Source organism: Globicephala melas, chromosome 7 (assembly GCF_963455315.2).
Source record: "Globicephala melas chromosome 7, mGloMel1.2, whole genome shotgun sequence".
NCBI lineage: Eukaryota > Metazoa > Chordata > Mammalia > Artiodactyla > Delphinidae > Globicephala > Globicephala melas.
In genome coordinates this window covers 6,718,454-6,736,994 of record NC_083320.1, presented here as the reverse complement: position 1 = coordinate 6,736,994, position 18,541 = coordinate 6,718,454, and the positions used below count along the sequence as shown (strand labels likewise).

Below are 18,541 nucleotides of genomic sequence, written 5' to 3'. Positions count from 1 at the left end.
TTTCAATTTCATATTGTTCACATTGGTGCTCCCTGTTCTTTAAAAAAAATTTAACTTTAATTTTTTAGTAGAGGCAGTGTCCTCCTGTAATCTTTTAGAGGAAGCACATATTTTCTAAAAAGGTCTTCCGTTTTCTGTAATAATTCATTTCAGATTTATGTATGTGCTTTATCGTATATCTTCAAACTCCCACCTCCACTTTTTTGTTTTTGTTTTGATTTATTGATCCTTGAATGGTATTTTCTGGTCTGTGGGTTTGAACTGCTGTTAGCTGTGTGCTTGGCTCTGGAAGAAATGTGAGTCCCATATGAGACTGGGCCCAGGTCCAGTGACTCTCCCCGCCATCTTGGTCTGAGTAGTGCGAGGTTTTGGGTCACCTGCCACCCATTTCTGGCTGGCTGTGTTCTTCTGCATCTGAAGGTGAGGGTGCCTGGTTTGTGGTGGTTTTCCTGGGCCTGGCTCCTCAGGCTCCAGGATGAGCAGTGGTTTGTCCTTGGGGTAAGATGGAAGAGGGTCACCCTTCCATCACCACTTTCACTTCCAGAACTTCTTTATCCCCCACATTGAAACCCCTTCCGCATTAGGAAGTCATTCCCCACTCCCTCTTCTTCCTCAGCCCCTGGCAGCCACTACCCTGCTTTCCATCTCTGTGGGTTTGCCTGTTCTGGATATTTCACGTAAATGGAATCATAAAATATGTGTGTGGCCTTTTGTGTCTGGCATCTTTCCCTTAGCATAATGTTTCAGGGTTCATCCATGTTGTAGCGTGTGTCAGTACTTCATTCCTTTTTATGGCTGAGTCACATTCATTGTATGAAATAATACTCCATTTGTTTTATCTGTTTATCTGTTGATGTATATTTGAATTGCTTCTACCCTTTGGCTACTGTGAGTAGAGCTGCTAGGAATACTGTTTGAATGTCTGTCTTCAGTTCTTTTGGGTGTATACCTAGGGAGTGGAATTGCTGGGTAATTATGTGTTCATCTTAGTTAGGAATTTCCAAACTTTTTCACAATGGCTGCAGCATTGTACATTTCCAACAGCAATGTTTGAGGGTTCCAATTTCTTCACACTTGTCAACACTTGTTATTTTCTGCCCTTTCTTCCTTCCCTTCTCTCTCTCTCTTTTTTTTTTTTTTATTACAGACATCCTGAAGGGTGTGAAGTGGTATCTCATGGTATTGATTTGCATTTCCTTAATGACTAATGGTGTTGAGCATCTTTTCATGTGCTTATTGGCCATTTATATATCTTATTTGGAGAAATGTCTATTCCAGTCCTTTGCCCATTTTAAAATTGGGTTATTTTGTTGTTGTTGAGCTGTAAGAGTTCTTTATATATTTTGGATAATAGACAGTTATCAGATATATGATTTGCAAATATTTTCTCCCTTTCTGTGGGTTGTCTTTTCACTCTATTAATTTTTTAAAAATTTTATTGAAGTATAGTTGATTTATAATGTTGTGTTAGTTTCTGGTGTAAAGCAAAGTGATTCATACACACACACACACACACACACACACACACTTTTTCAGATTCTTTTCCATTATAGGTTATTACAAGGTATTGAATATAGTTCCCTGTGCTATGCAGTAGGTCCTTGTTGTTTATCTGTTATATATATAGCAGTGTGTATCTGTTAAACCCAAGCTCCTAATCCTCTCCTCCCTTCCCCTTTGGTAACCATAAGTTTGTTGTCTGTTTCTGTTTTGTAAATAAGTTCATTTGTATCATTTTTTTAGATTCCACATATAAATTTTATCATATGATATTGGTCTTTCTCTCTCTGACTTACTTCACTTAGTATGATACTCTCTAGGTCCACCCCTGTTGCTGCCAATGACATTATTTCATTCTTTTTTTATGGCTGAGTAATATTCCAGTGTGTTTGTGTGTGTGTGTGTGTATGTATATACCACATCTTTTTTTTTCTTTTTTCATTTATTTATTTTGAATCCCTGAAGACTGCAAATCATATTGACCGCATTGAATTTCAGTGGAATTCGCCCTGACCTTCAAGAGTAGGCCTTTCAAAGTTATAGTTTTAAAGAGAGAAAAAAATACAGTGAAAGTATTTTTTTTTATTTTATTTATTTTTTTAAATAGCAGGTTCTTATTATCCATTTTATCCATTCATCTGCTGATGGACACTTAGGTTGCTTCCATGTCTTGGCTATTGTAAATGGTGCTGCTGTGAACATTGGGGTGCATTATCTTTTCGAATTAGAGTTTTCTCTGGTTATTTGCCCAGGAGTGGGATTGCTGAATCATATGGTAACTCTATTTTCAGTTTTTTAAGGAACCTCCATACTGTTCTCCATAGTGGCTGCACCAATTTGCATCCCCACCAACAGTGTAGGAGCGTTCCCTTTTCTGCACACCCTCTCCAGCATTTATTATTTGTAGACCTTTTAATGATGGCCATTCTGATTGGTGTGAGGTGGTACCTCATTATAGCTTTGATTTGCATTTCTTTAATAATTAGCGATGTTTTATTTTATTTTACTTTTTATTTTTTTCCTTGGTCACACCATGCAGCTTGTGGGATCTTAGTTCCCCAACCAGGGATTGAACCTGGGCCCTCAGCAATGAACGCATGGAGTCCAAACTACTGGACCACTAGGGAATTCCTAGTAATTAGCAATGTTGAGCATCTTTTCATGTGCCTGTTGGCCATCTGTATGTCTTCTTTGGAGAAATGTCTACTTAGGTCTTCTGCCCACTTTTTGATTGGGTTGTTTGTTTTTCTGATATTGAACTGTATGAGCTGTTTGTATATTTTGGAAATTAAGCCCTTTTTGGTCACACTGTTTTCAAATATTTTCTCCCATTCTGTAGGTCTTCTTTTTGTTTTCTTTATGGTTTTGTTTGCTGTGCAAAAGTTTGTAAGTTTGATTGGGTCCCATTCATTTATTTTTGCTTTTCTTTCTTTTGCCTTGGGAGACTGACCTAAGAAGACATTGCTATGATTTATGTCAGAGAATGTTTTACCTGTGTTCTCTTCTAGGAGTTTTATGTTCTCTTCTAGGAGTTTTATGGTGTCATGTCTTATATTTAAGTCTTTAAGCCATTTTGAGTTTATTTTTGTGTATGGTGTGAGGGAGTGTTCTAACTTCGTTGATTTACATGCAGCTGTCTAGCTTTCCCAACACCACTTGGTGAAGAGACTGTCTTTTCTCCATGGTATATTCTTGCCTCCTTTATTGAAGATTAATTGACTGTAAGTGTGTGAGTTTATTTCTGGGCTCTCTGTTCTGTTCCATTGATCCATATGTCTGTTTTTGTGCCAGTACCATGCTGTTTTGATTAATGTAGCTTTGTAGTATTGTCGGAAGTCTGGGAGGGTTATGCCTCCAGCTTTGTTCTTTTTCCTTATGATAACTTTGGCAATTCTGGGTCTTTTGTGGTTCCACATACATTTTATGATTATTTGTTATAGTTCTGTGAAAAATGTCACAGGTAATTTGATAGGGCTAACATGAAATCTGTAGATTGCTTTCGGTAGTGTGGCTGTTTTAATAATATTAATTTTTCCAATCCATGAGCATGGGATACCTTTCCATTTCTTTGAATCATCTTCAGTTTCCTTTATCAGTGTTTTATAGTTCTCAGCATATGTGTCTTTCACCTCCTTAGTGAGGTTTATTCCTAAGTATTTTATTTATTTATTTTTTGATGTGATTTTAAAAAGGATTTTTTTTTTTACTTCCTGATATTTCATTATTAGTGTAAAGAAATGCAGCTGATTTCTGTGTGTTAATTTTGTATACTGCTGCCTTGCTGAATTCATTTAATCAGTTCTAATAGTTTCTGTGTGGTGTCTTTAGGATTTTCTATATGTAGTATCAGGTCATCTGCAAATGATGACAGTTTTACCTCTTCCCTTCCAATTAGATACCTTTTATTTCTTTTTCTTATCTGATTGCTGTGGCTAGGACTTCCAGTACTATGTTCAATAGAAGTGGTGGGAAGACTCAGTTTTTCACCATTGAGTACTGTGTTGGCTGTGGGTTTGTTGTAAATGGCTTTTATTATGTTGAGATATGTTCCCTCTATGCCCACTTTGGTGAGAATTTTTTTTTATCATGAATGGATGTTGAATTTTATCACGTGCTTTTTCTGCATCTGTTGAGATGATCATGTGGGTTTTGTCTTTTCCTTTGTTGATGTAGTGTATCACATTGATTGATATGTGTATATTGAACCATCCTTGTGAACCTGGGATGAATCCAGCTTGATCAGGATGTAGGATCCTTTTTATGTGTTGTTGGATTCAGTTGCTAATATTTTGTTGAGGATTTTGTCTTTTCACTCTTGATGGTGTCCTTTTATGCGTAAAAGTTTAATTTTGATGGTCTAGTTTATTTTTTCTTATTTTGCTGGTGCTTTTGGTATCATATTTAAGAAACCATTGCCAAATCCAAGGTCAAGAATACGTACGCCTAAGTTTTCTTCTAGAAATTTTATAGTTTTAGCTATTATGTTTAGTCTTTGATCCATTTTGAGTTAATTTTTCCATATGGTGTGAGGTAGGGGTCCACCTTCATTCTTTTGCATGTGAGTATCCAGTTGTCCCAGCACCGCTGGTTGAAGAGGGCCTCTTTTTTTCAACTGGATTCTGCTTCTGAAGCTCTATACCTTCTAATACATAAAACTAGCTAATGAACTTTTTAGGATTGGTTGGTAGTCTTGACCTTTTTTTAAAAAAAATTATTGTTTATTTATTTATTTTGGCTGTGCTGGATCTTTGTGTGGCATGCGGGGTCTTTTAGTTGTGGCATGCGGGATCTTTTAGTTGTGGCATGCGGACTCTTAGTTGCGGCATGCATGTGGGATCTGGTTCCCCAACTAGGGATCGAATCCAGGCCCCCTGCATTGGGAGCGCAGAGTGTTACCCACTGGACCACCAGGGAAGTCCCAGCCATTTTGGATTGGTCTCAGTAAAGTGGTTCTTAGTAGAATTATTGTTATGGATGATTATAATACATTTACACATTTAAAGGGTTTAAAAGGAAATATCTGCATTTCAGAATTTTTACTGCCATAGTACTCTTCTCCATTTCACGTTTGAGAGTGAATTCACTTCTTTCTGTGGTTTGGGAAGATGTGAAATAAATACTCACCTCCTTAAATCCAATCCCATTTGATAGTTTTTGTATTTGAACTCTTTGATAAAGATGGACTAGTACTCAGAAGCGAGTGAAAAGGAAGTCTGGGAAATTGTTCTTTATCGCCATTCTCTCTATGGTGGCTCAAAGTTTTCACGTACTTTAAGAGGACCCAGGTTTGTCAAGACTGAGGTGTGAGTCTAATCGTTTAAGTGGTTTTTTACAGTCTACTTGTAATATGTTCTGTGTGTCTTTTTGTATTTAACCAGTATTGTGTATGAGCTGGGATTTTGCTGTTTATAGGAACCTTGTAGCTGCTTTGCCCTCTGGCAGCACATATGGGTATAACATAACCACTTGGGGAAGCGATTTGGTGACACAGTGAAAAACTCCAAGAAACTGCAAACTCTTGCCCCAGTAATTCCACTGGTGGGACCCTACCTTGAAGAACTAATCTTAAATATGAAAAAGCATCATGGGCAACATGTTTATTGCACCATTAAATATAAAAAGTTGCAAACCCGTAAACACTTCAGGTTAACAACTCAGTGAGTTAATGACATTAGCTGACACCTGTTTGGTGCTGGTCCTACACTGAGTACCGTGCGTGGGTGGTCTTACGAACTTCACAACTGCATGAAGGTTGCCGTGGAGGGGCTGAGGCACGCAGCAGCACGAGGCCACACAGCCGGGAAGTGGCAGAGCAAGGAGCTGCCCTTGGCCTCATCAGCCATTCAGGTGATGAAGGAAAACAGTACTTTGGACAGTACTTTGTGATGTCGGGAAATCAGAGCGGCAGTGTGTATAGACGTTCAGCTGTGTGCCAAGGAGGTGAGAGTTTCCAAACTGATGTCAGGGATCGTGCTGGTGGTGCAGTTGGGATTATTTTTATTTCTTTTCTGCATTTTCTAAAATGAGCATTATTATTTTATACTAAAGAAAACAAAAAAGCATAACATGTTACCCTTCAATTGAAGATTCCTTACAGTAAGAGCGTCTGTCTTGCCACGGATGCTGTGTGTTAGTAGAAGATGGAGATGAGTCTGCCCTCAGTTGCTTCTCTGGAATGTCCTAAGACACAGCTGAACAGTTTGAACTGTTGGGTCAAACAGATTACATTTAAGGAGCCAGATTTGTGAAAACATAGGATTTAAATTTCATAGTATCCTAATAAATGTGTAAATTATGTGGAACATTTTAGTTATGTTCCCATTTGTTTAAACTTTTAATTCCTGTGTTGAAAATAAATCCAAACTTATGTAAGCAGAGAGTTCAAGGTCTTGGTGTAAATGAGGTACAGTTTAGCTTGGTTGAGACAGTTTGATATATGAAGCACTCAGTTTCTTAGATTTGTTCATAATTATGTCATCGTCCTTAAGCATCTAAATAAATGAAGTAGAAGTAGGCTGTAGAGAAACAAAACATAAAATAAAAGCAGATCTGGTCACAATGTATCGTTTGGAAAAGCAGGTTATTAAATAATCTGTATATTATATAACCCCACTTTTCTGTTTTATTTATATACTGAAAACACACTGGAGGGATATTATCTCAGGATGTTAGTGTCAGGTGTTAGCAGTGGCTGGACTCTTGAGTGTTCTCAAGTAAAGAAAAAGTAACCTCCAGGAAGCCCGTCAGCCCCGAGTTGGGCTGTGTAACGCTAGACTTTATTTCCACCTAATGTCTGAAAATGGGTGAGGGAACAGCGGGTTGAGCGTGTGCCCAGGGAAGAGGAATTTGAGTAATGATGGTTAAGGTACTGTCTTATATTTGTGTCTAAGCCCTTTGCAGTGTCTAAGCTGTTTTCTCAGGCATTTTCCGCTCTGTATAGCACCTTCTGGCGGGGATTGAATGATCAGGAAACTGCGGTAAGGCAGTGGCTGGCTTTAGCCTAAGAGGTAGCAGCTTCAGGCCTTGCGTTCAAGCCTGTTGTGTTTTGTTCACATCTGTGTTTCCAGAGCACCCTGTCTGTACCCCTGTAATGGAAATTTCCAAACATACACAAAAGTAGGGAGAGGAGTTTAATTAATCACCATTCCAAACAGTTGTCAGCCTTGCACCTTTTTTGTGTCATCTGTCCCCAGCCCTGAGCCCTGCTTTTTTCTGAGTATTTAAAAAGCAAATTCTAAGGGTCCCTTTTACTTTGTAAAAGTATCCCTCTACCAGCATGCAGTTTCCTTAAGGGTCAAGGGTCCTGTCTTTTTCATCATCATATTCCTAGCAGTGCTTGCACTAAGTGTTCAGTAAATATTTGTTGGAACAAAGTGTGCATTTCATTCCACAGGTCCGTGGGGAGATTGATTTCACTGTCTAGGCTCACAGAGGCCGGGTGAGTCTTTGGTGCCTTAACTGAGCCTCCGCGTGTGTTCAGAGGCCAACCTTGTGGGTAGGGGAGATGGCTGTGCCTTGAGACATGCACGTCTGTCCATGTGCTCACCCTGGAAGAGTGGGTTCCTTTCACTCAATATGGAAGTGTGGAGAGAGTTGGAATCAGACACACCTGGGTTTGAAGCCCCATCTCTGACCTTTCTCTGCAGACATAGGTCCTCTCTGGACCTCAGTTTCTTTGTAAGTGAAAGGGTGTAGTAACTCTTCACAGGGTGGTGAAGACTGGATGAAATACTGATGAGAACTAAGTTCCTGGCACAGAGCAGGCACGGCATGGGTACCGACGCCGTCTTCTCCTTGCCTGTCTCTGTGAAGTGGGAATGTTGGCAGTGCCCCCCTTAGGAGGTGGTTGTGCGGATGAAGTGGGGCCGGCCTTGGAAAGCCGTGGGGGTGGGCCAGTGTTAGTGCCCCTAGGTGCTGCTGCCCTGCAGGGGCTGCCCTCCTGTGCAAGTCCTTTTTAAGATGATGTACCTTCCTCCCCTGTCTGCTCTGCTCTGTCCTTCTCTTTCCCCATAGGTAACCATTTTTATTATTTTATTATTTTGGTTTATTCTTTCATTGTTTCTGTTTGAAAATTTAAAAATAATATATGCACCTATTTGCTTTTAATTTTATTTCTGTCTATACACACACACATATCCTTTTTACGCAAAAGGTAGCATACTCCTTACATGTTCTGAACCTTTCTTTTTTCACTTAATATAATCTGGAGATCATTCCATAGCTGTATAAAGATCTTCCTCATTCCTTTTACAATGGTGTAGTATTCTGTTTCCTGAATGTACCATAGTTTATTCAACCATTTGGATTATTTTCAGTCTTTTGCTATAATATTTTGTAGCAAATATCCTTGCACAAACCTCATTTTATATTTTTACTAGAGTGTCTGTGGGATAGTTTCCTTGGAGTGGGCTTACTGGATCAGAGGGTAGATGCACGTCTGATTTGCTGGGTTTTGCCAGATTCTGGTCCTCAAGGTTTACCTCATCCTGCAGTCGGACCAGCCTGTTTCTTCACAGTCTCGCCCAGAGTGTGTTGGCTTTTTTTGTTGTTGTCAATCTGATAGTGAGAATAGTAGTTTAGTTTAGTTTCAATTTGTTTTTCTCTCATTATGAGCTAGGTGGAGCATCTTTTCATGTATTTAAGGGCCATTTAAATTTATTTTTTGTGAAATGTACTATTTTAATTTTTTTGTGAAATGGCTGTTCATATTTTTTGCCCATTTTTCTATCAGGTTGTTAGTTCTCAATTTTTAAGAACCTTTTTATAGATTAGGGATATTAGCCCTTTATGATATTTTGCAGAAAGTTTCCTCAGAATTCTCAGTGCTGGGCACTGGGTAATTAAGATGAATAAGATCAATAAGACAGCCATAGCCCTTGGGCCTCTCTTGATCTGGCGAGGGACACAGCCTCATGATGGAGGGTCATAGACTTGCCAACAGATAATTTTGGCCTGACTAGGTTCTAGGTTTGAATTTCAGGTCTTCCATTTACTAGCTATGTGGCCTTGAGTGAGTTACTTAATTCTTCTGACTCTCAGTTTCCTAGTCTATAAAATGGGAATATTACTACATGCCTCCAAAGTCGGCGTGAGGATTAAAAGGTGAAAATGGCTTGTATGTTATGTGGTAGATACGGTGGGCACTCACTTAGTAAGAGTTTGAAATAATCTATTGGTCTTGGGTATGCTGTACATGCCTGTGTTTTGTGAGCAAATTATTTTCTGGTTGTTTCCTGTTTATTTATTACGGTATTCCTAAACCTTAGAAGGAGGTTTGAGATAAGAGTAAGGAGGCCTGACATTTCTTTTGTGGTCTGTTGTTAGCTGTTTAACCTTGGACAAATTACTCAGTGACCAGTTTTCTTATTTGTCACTCAGAATATTAGTGTCTCTCTCATAGACCATAAGTGTTTGTTCTCTTAAGAAGGCAAATAGATATAAAAATGCTCATGAAAATTTCAAGTGATGTGCAAATTTAAAGTAACACTTTTTTTTTTTTAGTTTATTTTTGCTGCGTTGGGTCTTTGTTGCTGCATGCGGGCTTTCTCTAGTTCTGGCGAGTGGGGGGCTACTCTTCGTTGCGGTGCGCTGGCTTCACATCGTGGTGGCTTCTCTTGTTGCGGAGCACGGGTTCTAGGTTCGCGGGCTTCGGTAGTTGTGGCACACGGGCTTCAGTAGTTGCAGCATGTGGGCTCTAGAGCGCAGGCTCAGTAGTTGTGGCGCACGGGCTTAGCTGCTCCGTGGCATGTGGGATCTTCCAGGACCAGGGCTTGAACCCGTGTCCCCTGCATTGGCAGGTGGATTCTTAACCACAGTGCCACCAGGGAAGCCCCTCTCTTCTGTTTCTTTATAAGGTGTCTGATGGCCAGAGTTTCTCAGTGGGAATTAAGTTGGTTTCAGCAATCTTATAGTTTATGTTTAGTATTTTAAAAATCCTATTTAAGAAATTTTTTCCAGTTCTAAGGTCATAAAGAAATTATCCTATATTGTCTACTGAAGCTTTTAAAGTTTCTCCTTTTGCACTGAATCTGTAGGCCACCTGGAAGTGATTCCTGTGTGGTGTGTGGGGTACGGGACCAATGCACCTTTCCCCTTAGATGACCTGATGTCTCAGCTCCACCGACTAGTCCCTCTCTCCCCCAGCCTGCTGTCACACATCACGCTTTCAAACCTGTGAGCATCTGTTTCTGGGCTTGGATCCCCAAGTTCTACTTCTAGTACTTTGCTCTAAGGAGTAGCTCAGGACATGTGGGGATATTCCATTATAGCACTAATCTTTGAAGCATTGTTGATAATATTGAGCAGGAAGCGTTCTAAATGTTCCAGCAGTGGGAGTGTGTTGAATGATACACGCACATCACTACAGTGAAACACTCTGTAGCAGACAAAAATGTATTTACTAATATGGAAGGCTGCTGACAGCACATTAGGACAGAAGGAATAGGAAGTTCAGGTACAGTATAATTCCAAGTTCATAAAAAGTTAAGAAACATGCAAATTAAAAAAACAACCTACCATCTTTGCTTCCTCCTCCCATCCGGGTCACATTCATTGCCCTTTGATCTGGCTTTGCCCTGGGTCAGGTCGAGAGTCTGCTCTGGCGGCGGGTCCTCAGTGACTCCTCACGGACCTCTCGTCTGGCTTCTCCTGGGCCCCACTGATGACCTCACCCGTGCACTCGACCTCAGCCCTTAGCAGATGTCATCCACGATGACTTCTCGGTGCTTTCTCATCTGCTCCCCTGGTTTTGTGCCACTACCTTCTTGTCTTCCGTTTTGGACTCCCACCTCCTCTCTGCACCTGATGTTCGTGTCCTGGGGTTCCCAGTTCCTTGAGCCTCTTCTCATTCCATTCCTTCCCCATAAGGGACTTCATTGAGGTGTCTCCCCCTTAAACTTTATCTTGTGCCCCAACCGCATTATCTGCTGCTGGCCCTCCACTCAGCTCCCCCAGGCGTCTCGGGCGTCCTGAGTCAGCACGTCTAAAACGAAGGCCACATCCTCCCCCAGGAGACCCCTTGGGATCATCCCCTTCACCCCGTCTATGGTTTGTCTTCTTTCAAATGCTCTCATGCCTGTGACTGTGCCTCATCCTCCCAGGTGCTCCTGTCGGTTGCCGTCTTATAAGAGTTTCTGGAGTGTCCTGCCTGCCTCCTCATTTCATCCCCACTCCCTCTTCTCCACATTGTGGCCAAAATCATCTTTCTTTTTTTTTTTTTTTTTCAAAATCATCTTTCTTAAGTAAAATGTACATCCTGAGATACCGCCCCCTGATTTGGGGGCCCTGTGACTGGGAGGTCTGGCTGTCAGTGATCTGGGCCCTTTGCCCACCTTCCCAGCCCTCTTGGGCTCTGCCTGCAGCCTGTAGGAGGCTGTGGACCTCTCTGCCTGGCCTGCTCAGACCCCTGCTCATCTTCTAAGACCTGTTCTGGGAAGCCTTCCCTTGTGGGGGAATTGTTCCCTCCCTGGCGTCCTGTGTCCTCTGTCCTCCTCTGGTCTGAGCTGTCCCTGGAGCCCTCTGAGCCACTGCTGCTGCCTGTCTGGGGAGGGCACAAAGGGAGGGTGAGAGCAGGAGCTCCCACTGCCTTTGCAGAGAGGGGTCATCCTCCCCCGTGACTGGTGAACAGGGCCCCAAGGCAGGCCTGACCTCGGCTTCTCTGCCCACTGGTTTGCAGGCTTTGGAAGGGCCTTTCCGGAGCTGCCTTACTCCGTTCTTTGCTCCTGAGCAGGATGACTAGGATGCGAGCTTCGCCTGTGGCAGGTGCCTGGGCCGCCTCACCTGTGGCTTGGGCGTGTCTCTGTCAGTCAGTGGGCGGCTTTGGCTCAGGCTGAATACCCTGCCGTCTTCCATCCCGCAGCCCAGCTTGGGATTTGCATCCTCTCCGTTTGGAGGGGGGCCACATGCTCCACTTCCCACTTACTTGCCGCTCGGATTCTCAGTGCCTGTGTGTGTTGCAAATCTGTCCTTTGTCCCTGATGGTAATGAAGGTGCCCCGGATGGCTTGAAGGACAGAGTTGGCCCTGTTGTTTGTGCAAAGAACTTGACAAAATGATTCTAAGAGCCTGGCTGACCAGCATAAGCGACCAGCCCCTCTTGGGTCTGGGTTTGGGCTTCTGGTTCTCTGCTCCGGTGGGCGTGAGGAGGAGCCCTGCCAGCTGAGCAGTTTCCTGTGGGTGCTGCTTACAGGCTGCCAAATGCAAAGCACAGCAGATTAGTCAGGGGTGTTCTTTTCTTGACCACTTTTAGTGCATTGCTTTTGACTGAGTGTTAAAAATATTCTGCAGCATATCTATAGTCTTCCACTAGCAGTGAATAGGAGAAGAAATGCAGTTTCTGAGAAAGCTTCAAAGAAATACTGGTCTTTATCTTTTCCCCAGCCGTTTCCGCTGAAACCCACCAGAGTCTTTTTCTGAGCACTGTTGTTCTATAAATAGAACAGCAGCTCTCCTTGGGTAGCCCAAGATCGCAGCTCTCATCCGCTCTCTGAAAGATTTGTGTGTGTGTGTGTGTGTGTGTGAGAGAGTGGATTTTGGTTTAATTCTGCTTTTCTTTTATGTGTGACATGTGTAGCGGGAGATGCAAGAAAAATACTCTAGCATTTATCCTTTAAAGATAACTTCTTATAACTTTTCTGGGTCTGGGCTTGTTGGTTTTGGTGCCTTTTTTTTCCTATTTTCCTTTAATTTGCATTTGGGAAAGAGGTGGAAGTGATGACTTCTTCTGCAGAGGTAAGGAAGACGTTTGGGGGTGAGGAGAGGTGACTTGGTCTGTGAGCGGGTCCTGCGGGGTCCAGAGGAAAGGCTCTCCTGGAGAGCTGAGCAGGCGTCTTGTGTGTGCTCCGTTGGGCAGTCAGCTGTCCTGTCTTTGAAGAGCACATTGAAATAGCATCACCATGTGCACTTGGGTCTGAAAAGAATCTTAGGAAACAACCTAGCAGTCCTTCTGTATTGCAGGAGCTCCTGGGACCAGAGGTTGGGACTTTCTCTCTGCCTTGGATCGGCACATATCTCTTACCTTGATCTTGGGTGATGTGTTCCTCTCTCCTTAATTACCTGGAAGAACAGTGGGTGGCCTCCTCAGAAGTAAAGGTGAAGGTGCATGCCACAGAATGAGTAGGGCGGTTCCTCACTAGTCCGTCCGTCCGTCCGTCCCCCCCCCCCCCCGCCAGAGTTGATTCTCTAGGGAATTGGAAATGGTTGCTCTTTGTGCTGCTGGGCCAGCCCTGACTGCACAAATTCCATCAGACCCAGCATGGGATCGCAAGCTGGCATGTGCAGCCCACCGTGCCCAGGAAGCTCCAAGAGGACGTTGTGTGGCAGGGATAAGGGGAGGAGCAGTGCTGCCGGCCTCCCAGGACACCTGGAGCGTGGGCTGTCACGGGGGGGTCCTGGTGCACAGCCAGATGCTGGTGGTGTGTGTAGGGGGTTGTCTTCAGCATTCTTCTACGGGGGTATCAGTGCATCGCAGGTTCCACTCCTGCGGAGGGACCAGGCAGCACAGACTTCTGCTCTTGCCTCTGACACATTGGGGTGACGTAGGGTTTCTGTGTCTTGTTTCATCGTATGTCGTCTTAAGTGGCCACAGACGCCCAAGTGCTTTGTACAGCTACTTAAAAAGTTACCTAAAGTGCAGAGCTGTAGGGGATTGGGTAATTAAACAAAAGCTTCTCTGGACCCATGTTCTTGTCCTTGAACAGAACTTTATACATTCTGCCTCCATCGCATGGTGGGCCTCCGTGTAGAATGGACATTTGTTGAGGTGTGTGCAGATGCTGGAAGCCAGGCACTTGTTTCAGGGCACCTTGTTTATTAGTTTTGACTGTGTTAGTGGCTCTGCGTAGTTCAACGCATCTAACGATCAGGTAGGTCCTTGAACTTTTAACTTGTAAGTGGTGTGTAGGGCTCCCTCCTCCCGTTTGGTAAGTGCCCGGGAAGCAGCCTCAGGAGAAGCCATGCCCCCATTCTTGGCTTTAATTGAGCTGAGCTGAGTGGACTGCTGTTCACCTCGTGATTGTCTTTGAACTCCTGCTTGGTGGTGGTTGGTCAGATTTTGGGGGTGGAGGAGTTTTAGTGACTTTGGCAGTGGCTCTTCTCTGTGTTACAGTGTGGGTAGATGCACATGCCCAGCCTGTGAACAGGGGTGAGGGCCCAAGGGGGCAGGCCTGGAACTGCACTGAACCCCATAGCAACCTACATCGACAGTTTTGGCAACAGGATCCTGAGAAACGGCAGGAGGCCAGAGAACACGGAGACGGGGCCAAGAATAGCTGAAAAATACCAAATGCTGAAGTTGGAGAGAGCACTGGCCCGGGGCCACTAATGGTGGTCCTGCGCCCCGCTTCTGCTAACCCCCCCCCCCCGCCCCGGGGGCATATGCAGGGCACACCTTGGGCCTCTGACACACTCCCATGCCCCTCCCCCCGCCACTCTGGCACACCATCGCCCCCTGGAGAATTGTGTCACCCTCCCCTGGCTGTGTGCTCAACCTGTCCATAGGTCAGGGTCTGGGGAGAGTGTGAAATAGTTCTGTTAGGCCATCAGCCCATTAGAGACACAAATGCACTGGAGTCAGTGGACAAGCGCATGGCACCACGAAAACATGCTCATGAATCCGTTTCTGTGCTTTCAGACCGTCATCAAAGAGGGGATGCTGACCAAACAGAACAATTCATTCCAACGATCAAAAAGGAGATACTTTAAGCTTCGAGGGCGAACGCTGTACTATGCAAAAACTGCCAAGGTGAGATGCAGAGGAGGAAACTTAACGAGAGAAAACTATCTGAGGAGCTGCAGGGAGAGACTGGGTTCTGTGTCCTCATCTTGGGAAAAACCTTCGATTCTAGATCTGTTATTTTGAGCAAGTTTTGTAATACTCAAGGGTGCTGGGTTTTATTTGTCTCAAGCATGTTTTATTTCTTATGAACTGATTTTTTATTTCTTATGAATTGATTTTTTAATTCATTTTCTTTAATGTCATGTGTAACCAATGGGGAAAGGAGAAAAGGTCACAGAAGTAACCACATTACCATTAGATATCTTTTTTTTCAGAGAAATCGGGGGTAACTGGCTTAAAAATCTCTTATTACAGCCTAAGTATCTTTTTCTTAAAAACACTTTAGTAAGGTATAATTGGCCTACAAAAAGCTGTACAGATACTTACTGTATACAACTTGATGAGTTTGGAGTTGAGTGTATGTACCTGTGAATCTAACTAAAAGTATTTTTAAAGTGTGTTGGGCTTTTTGGTGTGTGAATAGAAATTGCCTCTGGCTTTCTAGCCATGATCCTTCTTCCCATGTGCCATGTGTGTAAGATTTAAAGCTAGAATCACCAGGCAGATGCCAGTGACAGAGGAGGAGCCACTGAGAGTCCCTGAGTCACTGCCCAGTTTAGACGATTGTGGTGTCACACACTTCAAACACTAGCGTATCTGCAAACCTAGTTTTTGGTGTTCTGAATACCAGTCTTTTTGTATCAGTGTTGCAGTCAATACTAATATTTCGGCATTAAAAATAATCTGGAATCTGAATAATTTACATTTTGAGATGTATCCCTAGTGAGTTAGTGCATTAAAATTTGAAATTGAACAGAGTAACTTGTTTAGATAGGGTTCTGACCACATCCTTCATTAAAAAAAGACAAACCCTTACAGTTATTTTAGTTGGAGGGGTGGGGGAGTTACTTAAAAGACTGAATCTCTTTTCTAGCTTATTAGCGTTTCCTCCAGGGGTTTCTGATGGAGTCCTCCTCCTAGAGGGGACGGAAAGGTAAACAGGAGGTGAGGGCTATGAACGGGGGGATTTGGGAGAGAGAGGAGAGGAAAATGGGGAGGAGGGCATCTCCGACCTGGTTCCCAGCCCTTCTTCTGGAGCCTGTCTCTCTCTCCAGGACTAGATTCACTCTGCTCTGCTCCCTTGTTTTCTTTCATGGCTGGGTCCCTTCTATTTAGGTCAGTCTCTCTTCCCCTAGAATTGTTTATTTTAGCCGGGACCTCTCCCCCCAAATGTGCGAGGTGGAGAAACTAAAGTCGGAAGGACAGAGGACCTTCAGTCGGGAACCTGCCCTCTCAGGTGGACTCGTGTGAGGATATATTTTTGGTTCCATTAATGCAATCACTGGGGAACTCCCTGGACTAAAAAAAAGTCTTGAGCTATACCTGTGAGCTCGGTGCTTTGTCAGAAGCAGGTAGGGTGAACTCACTCAGCGTTCATTTAGTTCTCAAGTGCTTGCCTGGGGTCGAGGCACCTTACCCCCACTGACTGCAGTCCCTGTGTCTTTCCAGTCGATCATATTTGATGAGGTGGACCTGACAGACGCCAGTGTGGCTGAATCCAGCACTAAAAATGTCAACAACAGCTTTACGGTAAGTCTTTGGACGCACACTTTTCTTGATTCTTCACCACATTTGGTTTTCCTGTTTAATTTGAACAAATGTGTGTGAGCAGTTCAGATTTTTCATCCTTTGCTCTCTGATTGGAACAATTCGTGGTAAATTTTGAATTTAAGGTTCAAAATAATGCTATGGTTGGAGAATAACTGAGAATTTTGCACATTAAGCACAAAAGAACAAGAGGGACCAAAGGAATTTTTAAAACATGTTGTAGTTTACATTTACAATTTTGCACAGAGGTTTGTTTTTCATGATTGTTATAGAAAATTTGGAAAATACAGAAAATGTTGAAGCAATTAAAAAACAGCCATCAAGGGACTTCTCTGGTGGCGCAGTGGTTGGGAATCCGCCTGCCAATGCAGGGGACACGGGTTTGATCCCTGGTCCGGGAGGATCCCACATGCCGTGGAGCAACTAAGCTTGTGCAACACAACTACTGAGCCTGCGCTCTAGAGCCCGCGAGCCACAACTGCTGAGGCCTGCGTGTTTAGAGCCCATGCTCTGCAACAAGAGAAGCCACCGCAGTGAGAAGCCCGCACACTGCAACGAAGAGTAGCCCCCGCTCACCGCAACTAGAGAAAGCCTGCGCAGCAACGAAGACGCGACGCCGCCAAAACTAAATAAATTAAATAAATAAATAAATTTATATGTTAAAAAAGCAGCCATCATTCAGCCACCTCAAAACATAGAATGTTGATATTTTTCTTTTTAAAACTCCTCCCCCCACCACATTTATAGAAATTATGTTGTACTTTCTGCAAAAGTTCTAAATGCATAAAATCGTGTGACCTCAGTACCCAGAGGTAGCCAGCTGCTCACTTTAGAGTGATTATCTTTATGTCTAAATATCTATGTCTTTACCCTCTTTACCCACATATAACATGAGATCGTAGTGATCCTTTTGTTTTACATGTTTAGTTTTATTTTTTTCTCTTGACAGTTTATGGTGGACATTTCCCCATGTTGATTGATCTAAGTGTTCATCACATTTTTTAATAGCTGTACAGCATTTCTTGTATGACTTTACAGTTTTGGCTTCGGGGGCTGACTTTAGAACCTGATGTGTAAGGTATGACTCTAATAGCAGGAATGGAATATTTTAAAATATTTTTCATTGTGTTATTAAGTGAGCTTATCTAGAAATACAGTATGTTCCCTACCTTTTTTCAATTCTTTTATAACTCAGTCAAGGTGGGTAATTTTCTTCATTTTTTTTTTTTTTTTTTTGCGGTACGCGGGCCTCTCACTGTTGTGGCCTCTCCCGTTGTGGAGCACAGGCTCCGGACGCGCAGGCTCAGCGGCCATGGCTCACGGGCCTAGCCGCTCTGCGGCACGTGGGATCCTCCCGGACCGGGGCACGAACCCGTGTCCCCTGCATCGGCAGGCGGACTCTCAACCACTGCGCCACCAGGGAAGCCCTCTTCATGTTTAGGATCTAAACATTTTGGGTTAGTATTAGTTTTAGCTACTTTCAGGTTTTTTTTAACTTGTTTATTTATGGATCGATTATGTTGCTGCTCCAAATGGGATTTTCCTTCCTTCATTTAAACTTCTACTTATTTTGTTTTGGTGTAATTAACTGCTCTTGGTTTTACTTTGTGGCTTATCGAATTAGTCAGACTTCCCTGACGGCCTCTTTTATTTTATTCCTCGTTTTATTTGGACTGTTTTTACTTTTTCTGCATTAGTTTTATCATTTACTTACTGGCTGGGGAGACAACTATGGAAGTGGATTATTCTTTGATTTATGGCTTCTAGAGTGTTTCATAGGAGTAGGTGTTGAATTTCACTGGATTGTTTTGAACATTAATTTAGATGATCAGTTTGGTTTTAGGTATTTGTACATTTCATAATAATAAATTGTTCCTGGTAATGTTGAATGTTATACCCTAATTTTGGATTTAGAATTTTCTGAAAGCATGTGTGTGCTTTTCTTTGGGTAGGAGGTAGCCTTTGTTGTGTTTTGATTTCGGAGTTAAACTAGCTCCATAAAATCCATTTAGTAACTGTCCATGATTTTTTGTGCTCTGGAACATTTTTATAGCTTTAGAGTTGATTATTTCTTGAAAATTTGAGAGAATTTACTTTTCAGGGAGGTAATAAGGCTCTGAATAAACCTAAAAGGTTTATTTCAATTTTAAAAAAATATTTA

At 42.9% G+C, this 18,541-nt stretch overlaps 1 protein-coding gene across 6 annotated transcripts in view; it reads left to right on the top strand.

Annotated features, from left to right (window-relative positions):
• The window catches only part of DGKD (diacylglycerol kinase delta), a 110,059-nt gene that overhangs the window by 15,485 nt on the left and 76,033 nt on the right, over window positions 1-18,541 (top strand). For all 6 annotated transcript variants that reach the window (XM_030869258.2, XM_060301723.1, XM_060301722.1 and 3 more), the window contains exons 2-3: window positions 14,629-14,739; window positions 16,282-16,362. In XM_030869258.2, coding sequence (XP_030725118.1) covers window positions 14,629-14,739; window positions 16,282-16,362 — 192 coding nt within the window. The remainder of the gene's footprint in view (window positions 1-14,628; window positions 14,740-16,281; window positions 16,363-18,541) is intronic.